At 51.3% G+C, this 19175-nt stretch overlaps 1 protein-coding gene and 1 pseudogene across 1 annotated transcript; both read left to right on the forward strand.

Moving 5' to 3' along the window:
- Positions 1–1359: 1359 nt before the first annotated feature.
- Positions 1360–3667, forward strand: LOC147961618 (uncharacterized). The gene is made up of 3 exons (XM_087533877.1): positions 1360–1673; positions 1950–2467; positions 3372–3667. Exons 1-3 carry the CDS (start codon positions 1360–1362, stop codon positions 3665–3667), a joined length of 1128 nt encoding a protein of 375 aa, XP_087390003.1.
- A 928-nt stretch (positions 3668–4595) lies between these two features.
- Positions 4596–16230, forward strand: LOC147961619 (uncharacterized; annotated as a pseudogene).
- Positions 16231–19175: the final 2945 nt, after the last annotated feature.

Consider the following 19175-nt stretch of genomic DNA (forward strand, 5'->3'; position numbering starts at 1 on the left):
TCTTTGGATTTGAAAGGAACCTTATCCTAGTGCTATTTCCATTGGATTGCACTTGTATACTTGTGGATCTCATGTGTGTTATTCTAATGAATGTGTGATGTGGACTTGTTTGATTGATTTCCTCTTTGTGTTCATGCTTGTTCTTCCTTTTCGTCCTCCAAGTATGAAAAGATTGGCCATCTAGGATTCCACCCTACATCATATACAAAAACTTAAAACAGTTGCTGAAGATTTATTTAGGGGTTATGGTATATGTGGCCATTTGAGGGGCTAAATTATAAGGGACCAGTTGGAGATGCCCTTAGCTCTTGTGATACACCATGCAAGCTGAAGTTTGCACGCTTCAAAAGGTGGTTCTAAAATGAAGTGCCAAAAGTAAATATATTGTTTCTTATTAAAAACGGGTCCTACTTTTTTGTTTGCAAATATTTTCTATGTACTTTTTTAACTCAAATGATCTTACATTTCTTTCTTGATTTGAGTCAACTTACATGTCTTTGTGAAGAGAAAGTTAGGTTCATCATGTCTCATATGCTTTGAGGATATATGAAGAGTGATGGGAGGACTTTTGTCGGTGTCAAGTAAATAAAACTCCGACCAGATAAAAGAAGTAAAAATCATCGAGAGAACCCTTCGCCTCTTATTCCCCTTTCTCCTCTAGATATGAGTGAAGACCACCTTTGCCTCTTTTTCCACCGCCAGATCATCGCCACTCCACGCGCCTCTAGCGCCAAATATGATGTCAAGAGGTGGGAATCCCTATGGCGCTAGGTAAGTAATGTAGTTTGGCGATCTATTGGGGTTGCCATATTATGCAAGGTTCGGAATCGTCTATGACCTCTTTGACAACGCCACATCCATTTATTGTGGTTGGATGGTTAAAGAGACAGTGGTATCCCAGCCCATCAGGGGTCCTGGTGCTCGCATTAGTCCTGGATTTATGTCAGGATTTTCGGCGATGCGCTTTCAATGGGAGAAAACATTTTACTCGACGACATAGCGGCTACGGTGTCTTTGTACATCTGAAGATGATATGCCGGCTCAGTTTCTGGAAGGTGCTCATAGGGGTAGGTGCACGTGTCGTTCATTGAAGTGAGTGTATGCGCGTCTGTACTGTGTTAAAGAAAAACTGGGTAACGATGCACAAAAGAAGATACTTTAGACCGGCAGAGATAAAACGATATTTTAGAGTTTTGTGCATATTTTCTTTTTTTTCAGGGATTTGCAACTCTTTGTAGTAAAAACAAAACGCATTCAGGTGTTTTTTATATCAGAAGAAGAAAAACCCATTGAAAAACAAAAATCAGCTCCTTTCTTTCTCTTCTTCGCCCAAATCTCATCTCATCAGATGGCCAAGCCATGGAAGCACTCGGGGCGCCGCAATCGCCGCCGTCAGCCACAACGGCCACCTCGGCCGTTCTCGACGACGACCATCTCCTCGACGAGATCCTCCTCCGCGTCGCCTTCCCCACCAGCCTCGTCCGTGCCGCTCTAGTCTGCAAGCGCTGGCTGCGCCTTGCCTCCGACACCGTCTTCCTCCACCGCTTCCGCGACCTCCATCCACCCAGTTTCCTCGGCTTCTACGTCAAAACTGGAGGCACCAAGGCCCCGCGGTTCGTGCTGATGCCTCAGCCCCCTGAGCTCGCCGCCGTGCTAACTTCGATCTGGGCACCGTGGGCAGCGACAGCTTCGGCTTCAGAGTGGATTGCCGGAACGGCCTCATCCTCACCTCTACCTGTGCCTCAGCCCCCCCCCCCCCCCCAGCCCCAACACGCACCCGTGCCCGAATCAGTCAACCCTCGTACTCCCCTCCGCCTGCGACTAGACTGGCGCATCTTCAACGGCTCCTATTCGTTCCGTCCGAGGCCTCGCCGTCGTCCTCCGCCTTGCGGCCTTGGTTCGCTCGCCGTGTGCGGTGCGCCGCCCCCCCCCCCCCCCCCCCCCACAAGAACTGTGCGCTGCCTCAGCCCCCTGCACCCTTCGAGATCCACGACCATCCTCCCACCAGTTCCGAACTCCCGCAGCCGCATCACGTACTACGAACAAGAGATCATCCCCAGCAGCGGCGGCGACGGCTTCTTTTATTTGGCATTTGGCTCGAAAGGGCGGCAGACAATTGTGGATGTGTATGTCTTACAAGATGATATCTGGGCCATGTACTCTTCGGTTGCAAATGAAATCACTGACATTTCACGACGATTTGGTCTCCCTCTCGCTAGTTTGAATGGTGACGGGAAGATCTATAATTTGGTCTCTGTGAGTGAGATTGATAAGTTATTCGTGTTGGATCTTGCGTCCTCGTCTTTGTCGCTAGTTAATCTCCCACAAGAGGTGTCGCCGCGGCGTGGCAGGCTGTCGCTTGCAGATGATTGTGGGGTTCATCTGACCCATGTGAAGGACCTTCAAATTCGGATCTGGCTCCACAGGATGGATAGTTGTGGTGTTGCCAACTGGTTCCTTGTGAACAGGGCCGGCCCTGGGTAGGGGCAAGAAGTGCGACGCCCTAGGGCCCCACCTGATGAGGGGCCCCAACCTGTGTGGTACGTACGCTATATAGCCCATCGTTTTATTGTTCAGCCAATCGTTTCTTCAAGTAGAGTTCGGATTCCATCGATCTAACCAAGGGGCTAACGCTACAGCCGCTGTTTCTTCTCCCCGCGTCTGTCTTCTTGTTCTCCGTTCCGCTCCTCTTCCAAAGCACCTAGCAATGATTATGACTAGTTCCGTTGATCACCTTTAAATTTTTCATCACTACTACTCGTACCTTATGGATTTCTCTTTTTTTTTCTGCAGCACGCTACCTATAAGTACGTCCCATCCTATGAGCAGCCGCAGGGGGTAGGCCAGCCGAACCATATCAGTTATGTTTGCTTTGCAACTAGGATGGACACCGCCTCAAAAAGTTCTAGTAACTTTTCAGTCTGTTTTCCATTTGATCTTTGTACTCAATTATGTAATTTTAGCTCACTAGTTGGTCTTCTCTTTCTATACAGGTTTCTCAAACACGAAATTGAGGATGGAGCGAGGTCGAAGATGTTTGGAATTGTCTAGTTCAATTTCTACTTTTCTCCTCCAATGATTCAGCTGTCCCCCCTCCTTTCCTGCAGTATACGTATAACCTAAAAAGCTTTGTTGGTTGTTTGCTAAAATTTACCATGTTCCTGGTGTATTATGAGATCGTATTTGCTAATGAATTCTTGGTACTGTTGTTTAGTTAGATGTTTGAAGTCCGATAAACTTTTGTGATATATATCAGTATGAATGAAATTATTGACTATATCTTTCAAAAAGAAATGTCTTTTTTCATGGGGCCCACTTTTGAAGCTCGCCCCGGGCCTCGGAAAAGTCAGGACCGGCCCTGCTTGTGAACGCCATTTGTTTGCGCGAGATATGTGGTAATCATGTGATGCCAATTCATGTATTGGTGGACGCAGATGATTATTTCTTCGAGGTACTTGCAGTTGGGTTCAATTCTGAGTTTGTTTTCATCGAGACAGATTGCAATGCCCTCTACCTTTTTGATATTAAGCGCAAGGCAGCAAAGAAGGTTTATGAGGTGACCCAAAAGGATAATTACTTGCTTAGTTTCAGCCCCTTTATGATGCTTTGGCCTCCTACATTTCCTGTGATGAAGGAAGAATGCGAAGAATGCGTTCTGGAAGAATAACCCTGAAATATTTGCCTCTTTTTAATCTGTCTAGCTGTGATATGGTTTACATTCTGCATGATGCTAGCTACTATATATCTTTTTGATGATTGACAATCTGATTGGTAACTGGTCTCATAAAATCCCTTCGATGAATTAAGGACGCGAACCAAAATAATGATCCTGCAGGGTTTACCTTTGCTGATTTATTTAGTACTGTGGACCTGTGGTGATGTGGTCTAGTTACCTATTTGCACTATGGCAATATTTGTACCTGGTTTTATGATGTTTCCCATGTGACCATGCTTATTTCTTGATCCACACACCAGGATAAATCTTTGGTGATGTAATGTACATATATCAGGACAATGAGTATCCAATCCATGTTAGACATTTTGTTTTTGTTGGCTGCTATCATTCAGATTTAATATCAAGCAATGTCTAGCGTTTACTTTCTAACACCTCTATATAAGAACTCAAATGTTACCCTCTAACTCGAGCTTTAGACACTCAGATTCTTTGTAGTCAGTCTGCCTTGAGTCTCAAGGACGGGAAAAGTATTGCTATATACTCCCTCCGCCCCATAATATAAGAGCGTTTTTTACACTACACTAGTGTAAAAAACGCTCTTATATTATGGGACGTAGGGAGTACATCATAATAGAATAGGATGTCAAACATTGTATTTGATTGGACACGAGTGTACCTTTTTCGTCTACAAAGAGTTGCATATGTTTTCAGCAGTTTATGGCACATCTTAACTTGGTGGGAAAATATTTACTAGTGGCGAAATTTTTTTATATGCTTCTCGAGAATTCTGGCACTTGCAAGTTCTGCAGAAATACCACTGAAAGTTGTGTGATATTCCAACATATTTGTCTTATCTCTTGAAGCTACTGAATTAGTTAAGCTAGCTAATTTCCCCTGCATTTTTATCAGGTAAGTGAAAATGTCGAACTTTGGTATCGAGTGCCATAAGCCCATAACCGTAGGTGTGAGGCTGTGATAGAACCAAATCGACGTTGTCCAACCGTGGCAGCTTGTCTTCTGATTGTAGAGGACACCATTTTGACATATGTAGTGTGTTAGCCTTTACATTCTTGATTTTGGATATACATGTACTAAGCAAGTCCAAAGCACCTCTCACATTTGTGCTGATTTCTGCAATGTACTAGATGTACACAGTACACATGCTCCCAGGCTGTCATGTGGGGCCAGCCCTATAGGCGCAAGGGATCTGCGCGGGCCGGCCCTGCACCTGCCTAAGGATATGTCCTAGTTTAATTATAGTCTTTTTAGATTAGGAGTCTAGGTATTAGTTGGAAAGGTTTAGTCCCGAAGAAGGTTACCCTGCCAACACCCAATTGTAATAAGAGTCTTAGTCTGGTCTTGTAATTAGGCTATATATAGCCAGCCCTTGGATCAATAAACGGAAGTAGAGAATATCCTACAACCTCTCCTCCCTTGCTCCTGCACCATGGCGCCCCTCCTCACCCCCTTCTCCAACCATAGGCAAGCGAGGGCCTCGCCCTCGTCCTCCTACCAACCACGACTACAACCTGCGCGGCAATCAGCCGGGCCGTGACAACTTGGTATCAGCTTCCTCGTCGATCCCTGCGGCCACGTCTCCGCCGCCGCCGGTGCCCCTACCGCAAACCCTAGCAGACCTCGCGACCAAACAGCACGAGGATCATGAGGCCGTGGTCGCCAATTTGAACAGCCTCTCGGAGGAGAACCACACTGCTCAGACAAAGCGCGCCAAGGACCGCACCACCCTCCAGTCCATCGCCGCGACACTCAAAACCCTCCAGGACCAGCTGGCGGACACGTCACAACAGCAGCGCACGCAGAACCTGGCCCTCCTTCGGCTGCAAGGCAAGGGCACGCCTCAATTGGGTGGTACCAGGCTCCTGCGGTCCCCGGATGCGCCATCCCACACTGGGCCCCGGCCGATCCAAGGGATAGTGCTCCGCGCCTCTACAAGATTGATTTTCCCCTCTTTGACGGGGCCAGCAATCGACGGCCATGGCTGACACGTTGCAATCTCTTCTTCCTCAGGCAGCGAACGTCGGAGTCGGATAAGACTTGTCTCACCTCATACCACCTCACCGATGTCGCTACATTATGGTATGTCCACCTCGAGACTAAGTTGGGCCATCGGCCGTCCTGGACCGAGTTTCAAAAACTGGTCGCCAACCACTTTGGACTGCCGACCCGCGCCAACCCCTTTGGCGAACTGATCTCCACCCGCTGCTCCGGCACCGTGGCAGAATACTCCAAGCGCTTTCTAGAGAATCTCTCTCGGGTGCGACCCATTGCTGACCACGATGAGCGGGATATCTTCACCAACAACTTGGGCGAGCCTATGAAAACTCAGGACGAGATGCCGAAACCGGCGACTTTGGATGCAACTATGGACTTAGCAATCTCCTTTGAGCACCTCAATACTATCACCAACACCGCGGCCACTCTGGGCCGGCCCAGCCGTCCAGTCCGCCCCATGGCTGCACCTACTCCGGCCTTGCCGGACTCCTCCAACCCCACGCCCGCACTCGTCTTTAAAAGACTCACGCCCACCGAGATGGATGTGCTAAGGGTCTTGTCGGTGTCAAAACCGGCGGATCTCGGGTAGGGGGTCCCGAACTGTGCGTCTAAGGCGAATGGTAACAGGAGGCAGGGGACACGATGTTTTACCCAGGTTCGGGCCCTCTTGATGGAGGTAAAACCCTACGTCCTGCTTGATTAATATTGATGATATGGGTAGTACAAGAGTAGATCTACCACGAGATCAGAGAGGCTAAACCCTAGAAGCTAGCCTATGGTATGATTGTCTGTTATTGTTGTGTCCTACGGACTAAAACCCTCCGGTTTATATAGACACCAGAGAGGGTTAGGGTTACACAAGGTCGGTTACAAAGGAGGAGATATCCATATCCGTACTGCCTAGCTTGCCTTCCACGCCAAGGAGAGTCCCATCCGGACACGAGACGAAGTCTTCAATCTTGTATCTTCATAGTCTAACACTCCTGCCAAAGGATATAGTCCGGCTGTTCGGAGACCCCCTAATCCAGGACTCCCTCAGTACCCCCTGAACCAGGCTTCAATGATGATGAGTCCGGCGTGCAGTATTGTCTTCGGCATTGCAAGGCGGGTTCCTCCTCCGAATACACCACGGAAGAATTTGAATACAAGGATAGTGTCCGACCCTGCAAAATAAGTTCCACATACCACCGTAGAGAGAATAATATTTCCACAAATCCAATTTGTTGACTTGTTTTGGCAACACGACATTATGTCATGGCCCGGTGATTATTCGAACCGTTTCCTTTAACTAGCCGCGCACATAACGCGAGGCAGTTTTTTTGACACGTCCTGTCAATGCAGAGATCGTGTCCCCTTATCACGGGATTCTCATCAATACCGGTGTGGGTAACCCAACTGCGCCATCTATTATGGCGCTTGGGGGATAAGCGAGTTTTACCAGGCTAGTGGGGACGCTTAGTTTCGTCCGCCCATATAAAGGGATAAGGATTCACCTTTTCATCCACGCCTTCTTCCTCCTTTGCTCATCCATTTTCGCACACTCGAGCTCCAGCGCCCAAGTCCGCACTTCCCACCTCAACCTTCTCCAACCATGTCCGGAGCGGGAGGCAGGTGGATGGTCTCCTCCGTCACGGAGGGACACATCAAGAAGCTGAGGAGAGCCGGATACCTGCCCGACGACATCGCGCACCGGCTCCCAGATGAGGGGCAGCTCATCCCCACCCCCAGGCTCCATGAGAGGGTAGTGTTCCGTACCCATTTCCTCCGCGGACTGGGATTCCCTCTCCACCCATCGTCCGGGGGCTCATGTTCTACTACAGGCTGGATTTCCACGATCTGGCCCCGAACTTCATCCTCAACATCTCGGCGTTTACCGTCGTGTGTGAGGCCTTCCTCCGCATCAAGCCCCACTTCGGCTTATGGCTGAAGACCTTCAATGTCAAGCCGAAGGTAGTGAGCGGCCGCCAAGCGGAGTGCGGAGGCGCCATGGTGGGCAAGATGCCCAGCGTTACATGGCTCGAGGGCTCCTTCGTGGAGACCATAAAGGGGTGGCAATCGTGGTGGTTCTACATCACCGAGCCGCGTGACCCTGCATGGGCAGCGCCCCCGAGTTCCGATCTGGCATGCCCACGCGGCTCACCTCCTGGAAAGAGAAGGGCCTGTCCTGGGGTAGTTCGGGAGAGCTGACCGGACTCCAAACATGTATTCAAAACATGGTGAACAACAAGCTCAAACTCGTCAACGTAGTCCAGGTCATGCTCATCCGCCGGATCCTCCCGTGTCAACAACGAGCCTTCAACTTGTGGGAGTTCGACCCGGCCCAGCACCAAACTTTGAACATGCTCTTCGATACAACACACGAGGATGCCTGGAAGGTGCTATTCAAGGACGTCGAGGTTCCTCCTACTACCGAGGATCGCGGATTCTGCGTGAAGCGCCAAGCCAGCGCGGTAAGCTGTTTTACCTCTTACAGGATACTTGTTTTTCATAGTTTGACTCTATGCGGGATCTAAGCTCCCGTTCCTTTGACAGGACTGGCAGGAAACGGCCGGACAGATCGACTGTTCGGCTCCCTTGCCCGAAGGCCCAGCAAACGCTCTCCTGACGGAGATGCTGACTCCGGCTCCTTACAAGGTGCCAGAGAAGACCAAGAAGGCCAAGGGAACCCGAAAGAGTTCCCGACGCAAGGTGTTATCGGACTCATCGTCCGATGACTCTGCGGCACACTCCTCCCCCAAGACGAGGAGGAAGAAGAAGATGCTCCCCCTTCAGTTGGGGGAGACAAGAAAAGGAAGGCCGCCCCAACCGGGGGGGCAAAGGGTCCAAGAAGGGAAGGACTCTCCTTCCGGACAGTTCCACCACCGCCGCCGAAGGCGAAGACGAGTGGCTGCTCAGGGCCAAGCCCCTGGCGAAGTCGTAAGTATTCGGATACCAGAGTAACTCATAGCATTCCTTCATCGCACTGCTTCCCCTGACGCCGAATATGATTATGCAGGCCGCCACGAGCCCGTATCGATGTATCGTCGGACGGCTCCCTGGGCTCGTCGGATATGGATAGCGATCCACTTCCGACCGCCATGTCCCCTTGCCTGCGGACGACGCCGAGGTATTGTCTCAAGGCGACCTTCCAGACTCCGGGAGCAGAGGGAACAAGGCCCATGAGGGCTCCGAGTTTGGCCCTCAGCCGAACACCGCGCCGGAACCTCCAGTGGTTCCGGACTCGGGCAGGCGGCCTCCTTCCAAGAGGGGCAAGACGCCTGTGCCGGTGACCTCTGTCCATCCAGAGGCGTCGGACAATCTACTGGGAGCGCTTCGTAGCACTTCCATCGACGAGGAGCACCGTACTATTATGAGTGCGGTGGTCCAGAAGGTTTAGTCCGCCAAGAGCGGATTGACTGAAGCCTGTGCCAGCCTTCTAACAGGCTTTGAGGTAAGTGTTAAAATATAGGAAAAATATTACCGCATAGACAGTAGCCCCTGATGCTCTGTTTGGTGTTCACAAAGAAAAGCCGAACAGAGGATCAAATAATATCGCAGGAGTCTAATATAGGTATGTCAATATGCGTACGCAGGCTTCGCTGCTGGCATCTGCCGCACTGACTGCGGAGGTCGCCGCACTGAAGCAGGACCTCGAGGGGTCCAAGAAAGAGCTCGGCCTTTCCAAGAGGCAGCTCGAGGAGAACAAGGGTAAGTAGTACCTAGTCTATGGAGATGTATAAAAAGAGTGCGATTGCAAAATGACAGGATCATCATGAATTTGCCAGGGGCCACGACCGAAGTGGCGACCCTAAAGCAAGCGCTGTCCGCGGCCGAAGATAAAGCGGCCAAGGAGCGCACCGAGCGGGAAAAGGCAAGAGGCTTGGGTGGGCGAGGTGCAACAAGAGCTCCAGGCTCTCGTGACGAAGCACGAGGCGTTGGAGCTTGACTCGAAGACGCGAGAGTCTGAGCTTGTCGCGGCCCTCGAGAGCGCGAAGAGTGCCAAGGCCGAGGCCCAAAAGGCCCTCCAGGAGATTAACGCGGTGAAGAAAATAGCGGCGGGTAAGGCATTCTATATGCAAAGCAAGCATGTGAAAGTAAATTACCTATTACTTACCCGGATCCGGAGCTCTCCAGGAGCATTCGCAGATTTGCCCCGCGGCGTGTCAGATGCCGCACAGTTTTACCAGGCCGAGGAGGGAAGCACAACGGAGAAGCTGTTCTGGTCTTAGTATACTGGGACCGAACACCCGGTGCCTATGGGCGACCAGCTGAAGCAGCTGGTCGAGCTACACAAGGCGGCCGAACATGCCATGAAGGGCTTTATAGTCCGGCTGTGGCCTGGCGACGCCCTTCCTAACAGCTACTTCGGCTTGGTGAGGCGGCTTCTGGATGCCTTCCCACGGTTGAAAGTCATCAAGCAGTCCGTCTGCATCGAAGGTGCACGCCGGGCTTTCGCTCGTGTGAAGGTGCAATGGGCCAAGCTAGACGTCATGAAGCTGATCAAGGAAGGACCGCCGCAGGGCAAGGAGCATCGCACCCCCAAAATTTATTATGAGGGTGTCCTGAAGGGTGCCCGTCTTGTAGCGGATGAATGTTCAAAGGATGTAATATTTGAGTAAACTTGCTCGTGTGATCCTGTATGATGAAAACTTGTTTCATATGCGCTATGCAACGCATGTTTGAATTTAAAATATTACCTTCTGTTTGGCTGTTTATCCAATCTAAGAGATGGCTAGTCCTCAGCTTCTGCCTCCATGCCACGAGTGCTGGGTGTTCGAGATAAACCTGAGCACTCTTCTTCCCATTTTTGGGTCCTTCGAGGGAGGTGCTCAGCACAGCGAACAAGGCAACCGGACTAATAATGCTTTATCACTCTCACTTAGCCATAGAATTCTATAATTTTAAATTTCGGCGAAGCCCCTGGTATTCGGAAGGCCGAATTCGGGGCGCGATACACGCCTTTAGGCCGGACAGGACCGGCTCCTCTCTCTAAGCGGCATAAGTCTTTAGGGACTTGAAACCTCGTCGAACAGCGACCAGTCTCTCGCCTTATCATGACAGTCAGTTTTAGCTTTCTCTACTGAGGTGCTTAGCCGAGCAGAACCGGGGCACAATCGCAGTAGTTCTCCTAGCGCTACCTTAGCCGATAGAGCGGAACGTAAGGTACCAAAACATAGGAGCCGGGTAAACCCAACATTTGACCAAAGACATGATTCGGAGCTAATGCATATAATGCTATAAGTTCGGGGTGCCGCACTTGTGAAAGTGTTCGGACTTCTCACACCGCATTGTGGGGTACTTAAGCCCCTGGTGTATTGGTCGTACCAAAGTGTACGGTTGCAAGGCGTCATTAAGGAACACATATATATAAAAAAGAAGAATGCAATAATAGTCTTAATGCTATGCATTATTTATTCAAATAGATGCGTTAAAGCAGAATGATACAGATAGTGCGATAAGCAAAAAGTAGGACTATGTCCCTTCCAAGGGCAAGCTGAGGAATAGTATTAAAGCAAATATTTCACTCGTTATCGTAATCCACCAGGGAGTTTCGTGGTGTGAGGTAGCTTTTTGCCTCCTTAGTTGCTGCATCATGTGTTCGGCAATGATGCTGCCGGACAGGGTTTCCAGAGATTAAAGTCCTGAAAGAGAAAAATAACAAAGCGGGAAGCCCCTAGTGTGGTTTACACCGCGTATTGGGGCGTGCCATAGTTGTGCCCCCCTCCCCGCCTATGCCCATGGTATTTTTAATGCGTAATTATGTATGCGTGGCACGAATTTCGCCGTTTGGCTGGGACTGGGTGGGGGCCGCATTGCTACGCGAGCTCAGATCGTGCCAGGAGGTCTAGTTGCCGATTACTCCGAGCGCGCTTGAAGGTGTCCGGGTCTTGAAACGCCGAACTGGTGGATTGCCTTGAGAGGCTGCTTTGCACTTCTGCTGCGAGGGCCGCAGTGTGCTCCTTCGTACGGAGAGACCGCTCTGTGTTTCCATTAACTGTGATGACCCCCCGAGGTCCTGCCATCTTGAGCTTGAGATATGCATAATGCGGTACCGCATTGAATCTTGCAAATGCGGTTCGCCCGAGCAGTGCATGATAGCCACTGCGGAACGGGACTATATCGAAGATTAATTCTTCGCTTCGGAAGTTATCCGGGGATCCGAAGACCACTTCCAGTGTAATTGAGCATGTGCAATGGGCCTCTACACCTGGAATGACGCCTTTAAAGGTCGTTTTTGTGGGTTTGATCCTTGAGGGGTCTATACCCATTTTGCACACTGTGTCCTGATAAAGCAGGTTCAGGCCGCTGCGTCCATCCATAAGGACTCGAGTGAGGTGAAATCCGTCAATGATTGGGTCTAGGACTAGTGCGGCAAATCCGCCATGGCGGATACTAGTGGGGTGGTCCCTGCGATCGAAGGTGATCGGACAGGAGGACCATGGGTTGAACTTTGGGGCGACTAGCTCCAACGCATATACGTCCCTGAGCGCACGCTTCCGCTCCCTCTTGGGGATGTGGGTTGCGTATATCATGTTCACCGTCCGCACTTGTGGGGGGAACCTCTTCTGTCCTCCGGTGTTCGGCTGCCGGGGCTCTTCCTCGTCATCGCTATGTGGCCCCTTATCTTTGTTTTCGGGAATTAACTTGCCAGCCTGCTTGAATACCCAACAATCCCTATTGGTGTGGTTGGCTGGCTTGTCGGGGGTGCCGTGTATTTGGCATGAGCGATCGAGTATGCGATCCAAACTGGATGGGCCCGGAGTGCTTATTTTAAATAGCTTTTTCCGCTGACCGGGTTTAGAGCCTTTGAATCCGGCATTGACTGTCGTATCCTCAGTATTGTCGCTGTTAATGCGGCGCTTATGTTTATTTCGACTTGACCTGCCATTGCCGTCCTTGGTATCCGAAGTACCATGGTTCTTTGATATGTTGTTACTGCGAGCCAGCCAGCTGTCTTCTTCCGCATAAAAGCGGGTCATGAGTGTCGTGAGGGCTGCCATAGATTTCGGCTTTTCCTGACCAAGGTGCCGGGCTAGCCACTCGTCGCAGATGTTGTGTTTGAAAGCTGCTAGGGCCTCTGCATCCGGACAATCGACGATTTGATTTTTCTTTGTTATGAACCGAGTCCAGAATTGCCTGGCCGATTCTTCTGGCTGCTGAATTATGTGGCTCAAGTCATCGGCATCTGGTGGTCGCACATAAGTGCCCTGAAAGTTGTCGAGGAATGCGGCCTCCAGATCTTCCCAACAACTAATGGACTCTGCTGGCAAGCTGTTAAGCCAATGCCGCGCTGGTCCTTTGAGCTTTAGTGGGAGGTATTTGATGGCATGTAAGTCATCACCGTGGGCCATGTGGATGTGGAGGAGGAAATAATCCTCGATCCATACCGCAGGATCTGTAGTGTCGTCGCATGATTCAATATTTACGGGTTTGAAACCCTCTAGGGTTTGATAATCCATGACTTCGTCTGTGAAGCATAAGGGGTGTGCGACGCCTCTGTATTGGGCTATATCGCGACGTAGCTCGAATGGGTCTTGCCCGCTGTGTTCGGCCCGGCCGGATTTACTTTTACTGTATCCGGCGTGACGTTTATCGTCTCGCATAGTGGCGCGCCCTCGTGATCCGTAGATCGATCTTGCATGCTTTGCTTTGTCCTCCAATACATCTCGCAGGTCTGGCGTATTTCCCCATGCCTTTTTATTTGAATGATGTCGGGGTGCGGGCTGAGTTTTTGGCTGGAATGCCTCTCTATCGCGGCCACGAGGTGGCCGATCAGCCGCGTCAAATGCTTCTTCCTCCAGTCGAGGTAGCAACCTACATTTTGGGTAACTCTTGGAGGGGCGTTCGAGTTTATATTCCTCGGCCGCGAGGACTTCAGTCCATCTGTCAGCTAGCAGATCTTGATCAGCTTGAAGCTGCTGCTGCTTTTTCTTAAGGCTATTTTCCGTGGCTATAAGCTGGCGCTTGAAGCGCTCTTGTTCGACGGGATCCTCTGGCACGGCGAATTCATCACGCCGAGGCTTGCCTCGGCTTCGGAGGGGGGCATGTAATTATCATCCTCCACCCCTCCATCTGCCGCTCTCTTAGGAGGGCTGGCTCCTCCATTCTCCTGTTCTAAATCTTGCTGGAGGGGATTGTTTTTGTCTTCGGCACTAACCGGAGTGTTATTATCTCCTGTGCTGGTATCACCACTTTTGCTTTGGCGGGACTTAGAGCGGCGCCGCTGACGTTGGCGCTTGGGTTGCTTCTTGGAGGGGTCATCCTCTGCTGTCTCGTCGCCATTGCCTTCTTTGGGTGTGTCCACCATGTATATATCGTATGATGAGGTGGCTGTCCAGTGCCCTATGGGCAGTGGTTCCTCTTCGTCTCCCGCATCGTCGTCCATACCGTAGATGTCTTCGGAGTCAAAGTCGAGCATGCCGGTTAAGTCATCGACAGTGGCTACTAACTGGTTGTGGGTGGGCCACGAATTTCTTCATCATCCGCATCCCAATCCTGCCGGACATAGTTCGGCCAGGATCCTCCTGACAAGGAGAGAGACCTTAATGAGTTCAGTATGTCGCCAAAGGGCGAGTGCTGAAAAATATCCGCGGAGGTAAATTCCATGATCGGCAACCAATCGGATTCGCTAGGAACGGGCGCAGGCGGTTCGGAGTCCGTGGCCGGAGAAGGATCCGGCAGTCTGACAATACGGCTCTCGTGCAGGGTAAGGTCGATGCTCGGCTCGATCGCCGATGAGGATAAGGCTTCCGTGGCGGGGTCCATCCACCCGTCCATGGACGGCGCAACTGGCTCCGAATTGAGGGTCGGAGCGGCTGCCGGTGCGATCTCCTGAATACTGTCTGATGGTAGAGCTAAATCGTACTCATCGTGACCGCGTGACGCACAAGGCAGAGGCTCGAATCCGTCGAAGATCAAGTCTCCGCGGATATCGGCCATGTGGTTTAAGCTTCCAAACCTGACCTGGTGGCCAGGGGCGTAACTTTCGATCTACTCCAGATGGCCAAGCGAATTGGCCTGCAGTGCGAAGCCGCCGAACACAAAGATCTGTCCGGGGAGAAAAGTCTCACCCTGGACTGCATCGCTATAGATGATAGTAGGAGCCATCAAGCCTAAGGACGACGACATAGAGGAACTCTCAATGAAAGCACCAATGTCGGTGTCAAAACCGGCGGATCTCGGGTAGGGGGTCCCGAACTATGCGTCTAAGGCGGATGGTAACAGGAGGCAGGGGACACGATGTTTTACCCAGGTTCGGGCCCTCTTGATAGAGGTAAAACCCTACGTCCTGCTTGATTAATATTGATGTTATGGGTAGTACAAGAGTAGATCTACCACGAGATCAGAGAGGCTAAACCCTAGAAGCTAGCCTATGGTATGATTGTCTGTTATTGTTGTGTCCTACGGACTAAAACCCTCCGGTTTATATAGACACCGGAGAGGGTTAGGGTTACACAAGGTCGGTTACAAAGGAGGAGATATCCATATCCGTATTGCCTAGCTTGCCTTCCACGTCAAGGAGAGTCCCATCCGGACACGAGACGAAGTCTTCAATCTTGTATCTTCATAGTCTAACAGTCTGGCTGTCCGAGGACCCCCTAATCCAGGACTCCCTCAGGTCTCTTCTTCAATTGTGACGAGAAGTTCGCGCGGGGCCATCGCTGCAAACGACTTTTCTACATTCAATCCGCCGACGCTGAAGAGGAGTAGTTTGAGGATTTCCAGGAAGCACAAATCTCACTCTTGGCTGTTACCGGAATTCCCACCAATGACACAATGTTGGTCACTCTTCGCCTCGGGGACCGTGACTTGGTCGCCTTGCTTGATTAAGGCAGCACTCATAACTTCATCCACGAAGAGCTGGCCACCATCGTCGGCTGCCTTTCTCCTCCAATGGTCTTTTGGGAGTCACGGTCGCTAATGGCGATAAGGTGACCTGTCGGGGACTCCTTCAGCAGGCTGCGATCACCATTGACAAGGAGTGTTTCGTTGTGGATCTGCATGCCATTCCATTGGGCGGGTTCGAGATCGTCCTCGGTACACGATTCCTCAAAACTCTTGGGCCAATCCCCTGGGATTTCCCTACGTAGTGGATGTCGTTTTGGCACTCGGGTCACCATGTGGAGTGGTCGGGCCTCGGCTCCCTCGGACGCCCTACCCACCTACAAGCGTGCGAAGGCAAGGAACTTCTGAAGAGCCTGCTGGCCACTTTCACCAATGTTTTCGCCGACCCACGGGGCCTGCCGCCGCAGTGCGCACATGACCATCATATTCATCTTATTCCGGGGACACTGCCGATTGCTGTCCATCCCTACCGCTACCCAACGATTCAAAAAGATGAACTAGAGCGCCAATGTTCAAAGATGCTGGCTCGCGGTCTGATCCGTCCTAATTCTTCTGCATTTTCATCCCCCGTTCTCCTCGTCAGAAAGGCCGACGGGACTTGGTGTTTCTGTATCGACTACCGTTGTGTCAACCTTGTCACCATCAAGGACAAGTTTCCATTTCCCATTGTCGATGAACTTCTGGATGAACTCAAGGGCGCCCGCTTTTTCACCTAATTGGATCTCTGGTCGGGTTACCACCAGGTTCGGATGGCCCCTAAGGATATCCACAAGACGACATTCCACACACATGAGGGCCTCTTTGAGTTTGTAGTGATGGCCTTTGGTTTGACAAATGCCCCAGAGACGTTCCAAGCACTCATGAACGACGTCCTCCGTCCCTACCTTCGTCGATTTGTGCTTGTGTTCTTCGATGATATATTGATCTACAACTCGTCCTAGTCGGACCACCTACATCATGCCAGGCTCGTTTTGGAGGCTATGCGCACACATCAACTGTTTCTCAAGCGCTCCAAGTGTTCCTTTGGGGAGGAAACCATGGCTTATCTGGGACACGTCATCTCCGCTACAGGAGTTGCAATGGACAGCGACAAGGTTCTTGCCGTGGTAGACTGGCCGGTTCCGTGCACCGTTCGCGCTGTGCGTGGTTTCTTAGGACTGGCAGGATACTACCGCAAGTTCATCCGGGATTTTGGCACCATTGCAGCTCCCCTCACGGCACTCCTCAAGAAAGACGGATTTCTTTGGACGCTTGCAGCGACTGTTTCCTTTGAGGCCCTCAAGAAAGCTCTTACCACAGCCCCTGTGCTTCAGCTGCCGGATTTTGCTGTTTCATTCATTGTGGAGTGTGATGCATCGGGATCTGGTTTCAGGGCAGTCCTGCATCAAGGTGGTGGCCCCATTGCCTATTTTAGCAAAATCATCGCTCCGCGTCATGCTTCTCTTGCCGCTTATGAGCGGGAGCTCATTGGTCTGGTGCACGCCGTGCGCCACTGGCGGCCCTATCTTTGGGGACGCGCGTTCATCATCAAACTGACCACTACAGCCTAAAGTTTTTGCTAGACCAATGCCTCGCTACCATTCCACAACATCATTGGGTGGGCAAACTGTTGGGGCTCGACTTCACGGTGGAATATAAACCGGGTCGCCAAAACATCGTCGCTGATGCTCTTTCTCGCCGTGATGCTCCTGCAAGCCAGGCACTCACCATATCCGAGCCTTCTTTTGATCTGTTTGAAGCTCTCCGTCAGGCTGCACACACAGACCCGGCGCTTGTCACTTTCCGGGAACAACTAGAATCTGGTGAGTTAGGACAGCCTTGGGCTCTCGTTGATGGTGTTGTTACCTTCCAACAGCGGGCTTATGTGCCACCCGCGTCGCCGCTGCTCGGGGAGGTCCTAGCTGCAGCCCATGATGCGGGCCATGAACGTATCCAGAAGTCACTTCATCGTCTTCGCCGGGATTTCCATCTGCCACAAGCAAGGGCCGCACTTCAGCAGTATATTCATGCTTGTCAGGTTTGTCAATGCAACAAGACGGAGCAGCTTCATCCAGCCGGCTTATTGCAGCCCTTGACAGTGCCCTCTCGTGTCTGGTAAGACATCTCCATGGATTTCATTGAGGGACTTCCGAAGGTGGGCGGCAAAAGTGTGATACTGACCGTTGTGGACCGTTTCTCCAAGTATGGGCATTTCATCCCCTTGGCGCATCTGTACACTACGGAGTCTGTTGCTAAAGCCTTCTTCTCCAACATTGTCCGACTTCATGGGTTTCCCGCATCCATTGCTTCGGACAGGGATGTGGTTTTCACTTCGGACTTTTGGAAGGCTCTGTTTGCCGCCGCGGGGACATGCTTGCACATGAGTTCGGCCTTCCATCCGCAGTCTGATGGGAAATCTGAGGCCGTCAATCACGTCATCACTATGTACCTTCATTGCATAACTGGGGATCGCCCACGGCAGTGGCTCCAATGGTTGCCTTGGGTGGAGTACTGCTATAACACTTCGTACCACTCAACGTTGAAGGACACGCCTTTCAGGGTGGTTTATGGACAGGATCCCCCCTCATTCCGGGACTATACGCCGGGTGAGATTCGCGATCAAGCGGTGGAACAGCAGATCGTCGACCGCGATCAGTTCTTACACGACATCCGTGAGCGTCTCCTTCAAGAAGCACAATAGTACAAGCATTACTATGATGATAAGCATCGGGCCCTTTCTTTTGATGTTGGAGAGTGGGTTTGGCTCCGTCTTCAGCACCGGCCGGCGACATTCCTTGGAGTAGGCGCCAAAGGGAAATTGGCTCCCAAATATTATGGGCCTTTCAAAGTCCTCGCAAAAATCGATACGGTTGCTTACCGTTTGGAGCTGCCCCCACGCACCCACATTCACAATGTTTTCCATGTCGGGGTCCTGAAGAAGTACCATGGTCCACCGCCGGAAGTTCCGCGATGCTTCCACCTCTGTTTCAGGGTCGAGTACATCTAACCCCTGTGCAAGCATTGCGTGCTTGTATTGCCCGCGGTATCCAGCAGGTGCTCATTCACTGGGAGGGCCAGCCGGCGTCTGCTGCTTCATGGGAGGATGTTACAACCTTCCGTGAACGTTATCCAAGCTTCCAGCTCGAGGACGAGCTGTTTCAGAATGGAGGGGGAGATGTCATGTGGGGCCAGCCCTATAGGCGCAAGGGACCTGCGCGGGCCGGCATGCACCTGCCTAAAGATATGTCCCAGTTTAATTATAGTCTTTTTAGATTAGGAGTCTGGGTATTAGTTGGAAAGGTTTAGTCCCGAAAAAGGTTACCCTGCCAACACCCAATTGTAACAGGAGTCTTAGTCTGGTCTTGTAATTAGGCTATATATAGCCAGCCCTTGGATCAATAAACGGAAGCAGAGAATATCCTACAACCTCTCCTCCCTTGCTCCTGCGCCACGGCGCCCCTCCTCACCCCCTTCTCCAACCATAGGCAAGTGAGGGCCTCGCCCTCGTCCTCCTACCAACCACAACTACAACCTGCACGGCAATCAGCCGGGCCGTGACACAGGCTCTTTGTTCTGGACTAAATTCTTAATTCTAGGTTGTTTAATCTTCCATGTAGTTTTTCGGTTGTGTGTTCAAATTTGATTGTTAGACGAAGCTGCAAATAATCATCTAGTCCAAGTC

The sequence above is a fragment of the Triticum urartu genome, chromosome 7A (genome assembly GCF_056163025.1).
Source record: "Triticum urartu cultivar PI428250 chromosome 7A, HENAU_Tu73, whole genome shotgun sequence".
Lineage (NCBI taxonomy): Eukaryota > Viridiplantae > Streptophyta > Magnoliopsida > Poales > Poaceae > Triticum > Triticum urartu.

Coding starts and splice junctions, on each gene's coding strand:
- LOC147961618 (XM_087533877.1), top strand. CDS start 1,360: ATGGAAGCACTCGGGGCGCCGCAATCGCCGCCGTCAGCCACAACGGCC. Junction 1,674..1,949: donor CTAACTTCGATCTGGGCACC/GTGGGCAGCGAC, acceptor CCCCCCCACAAG/AACTGTGCGCTGCCTCAGCC. Junction 2,468..3,371: donor CAACTGGTTCCTTGTGAACA/GGGCCGGCCCTG, acceptor TGCTTGTGAACG/CCATTTGTTTGCGCGAGATA.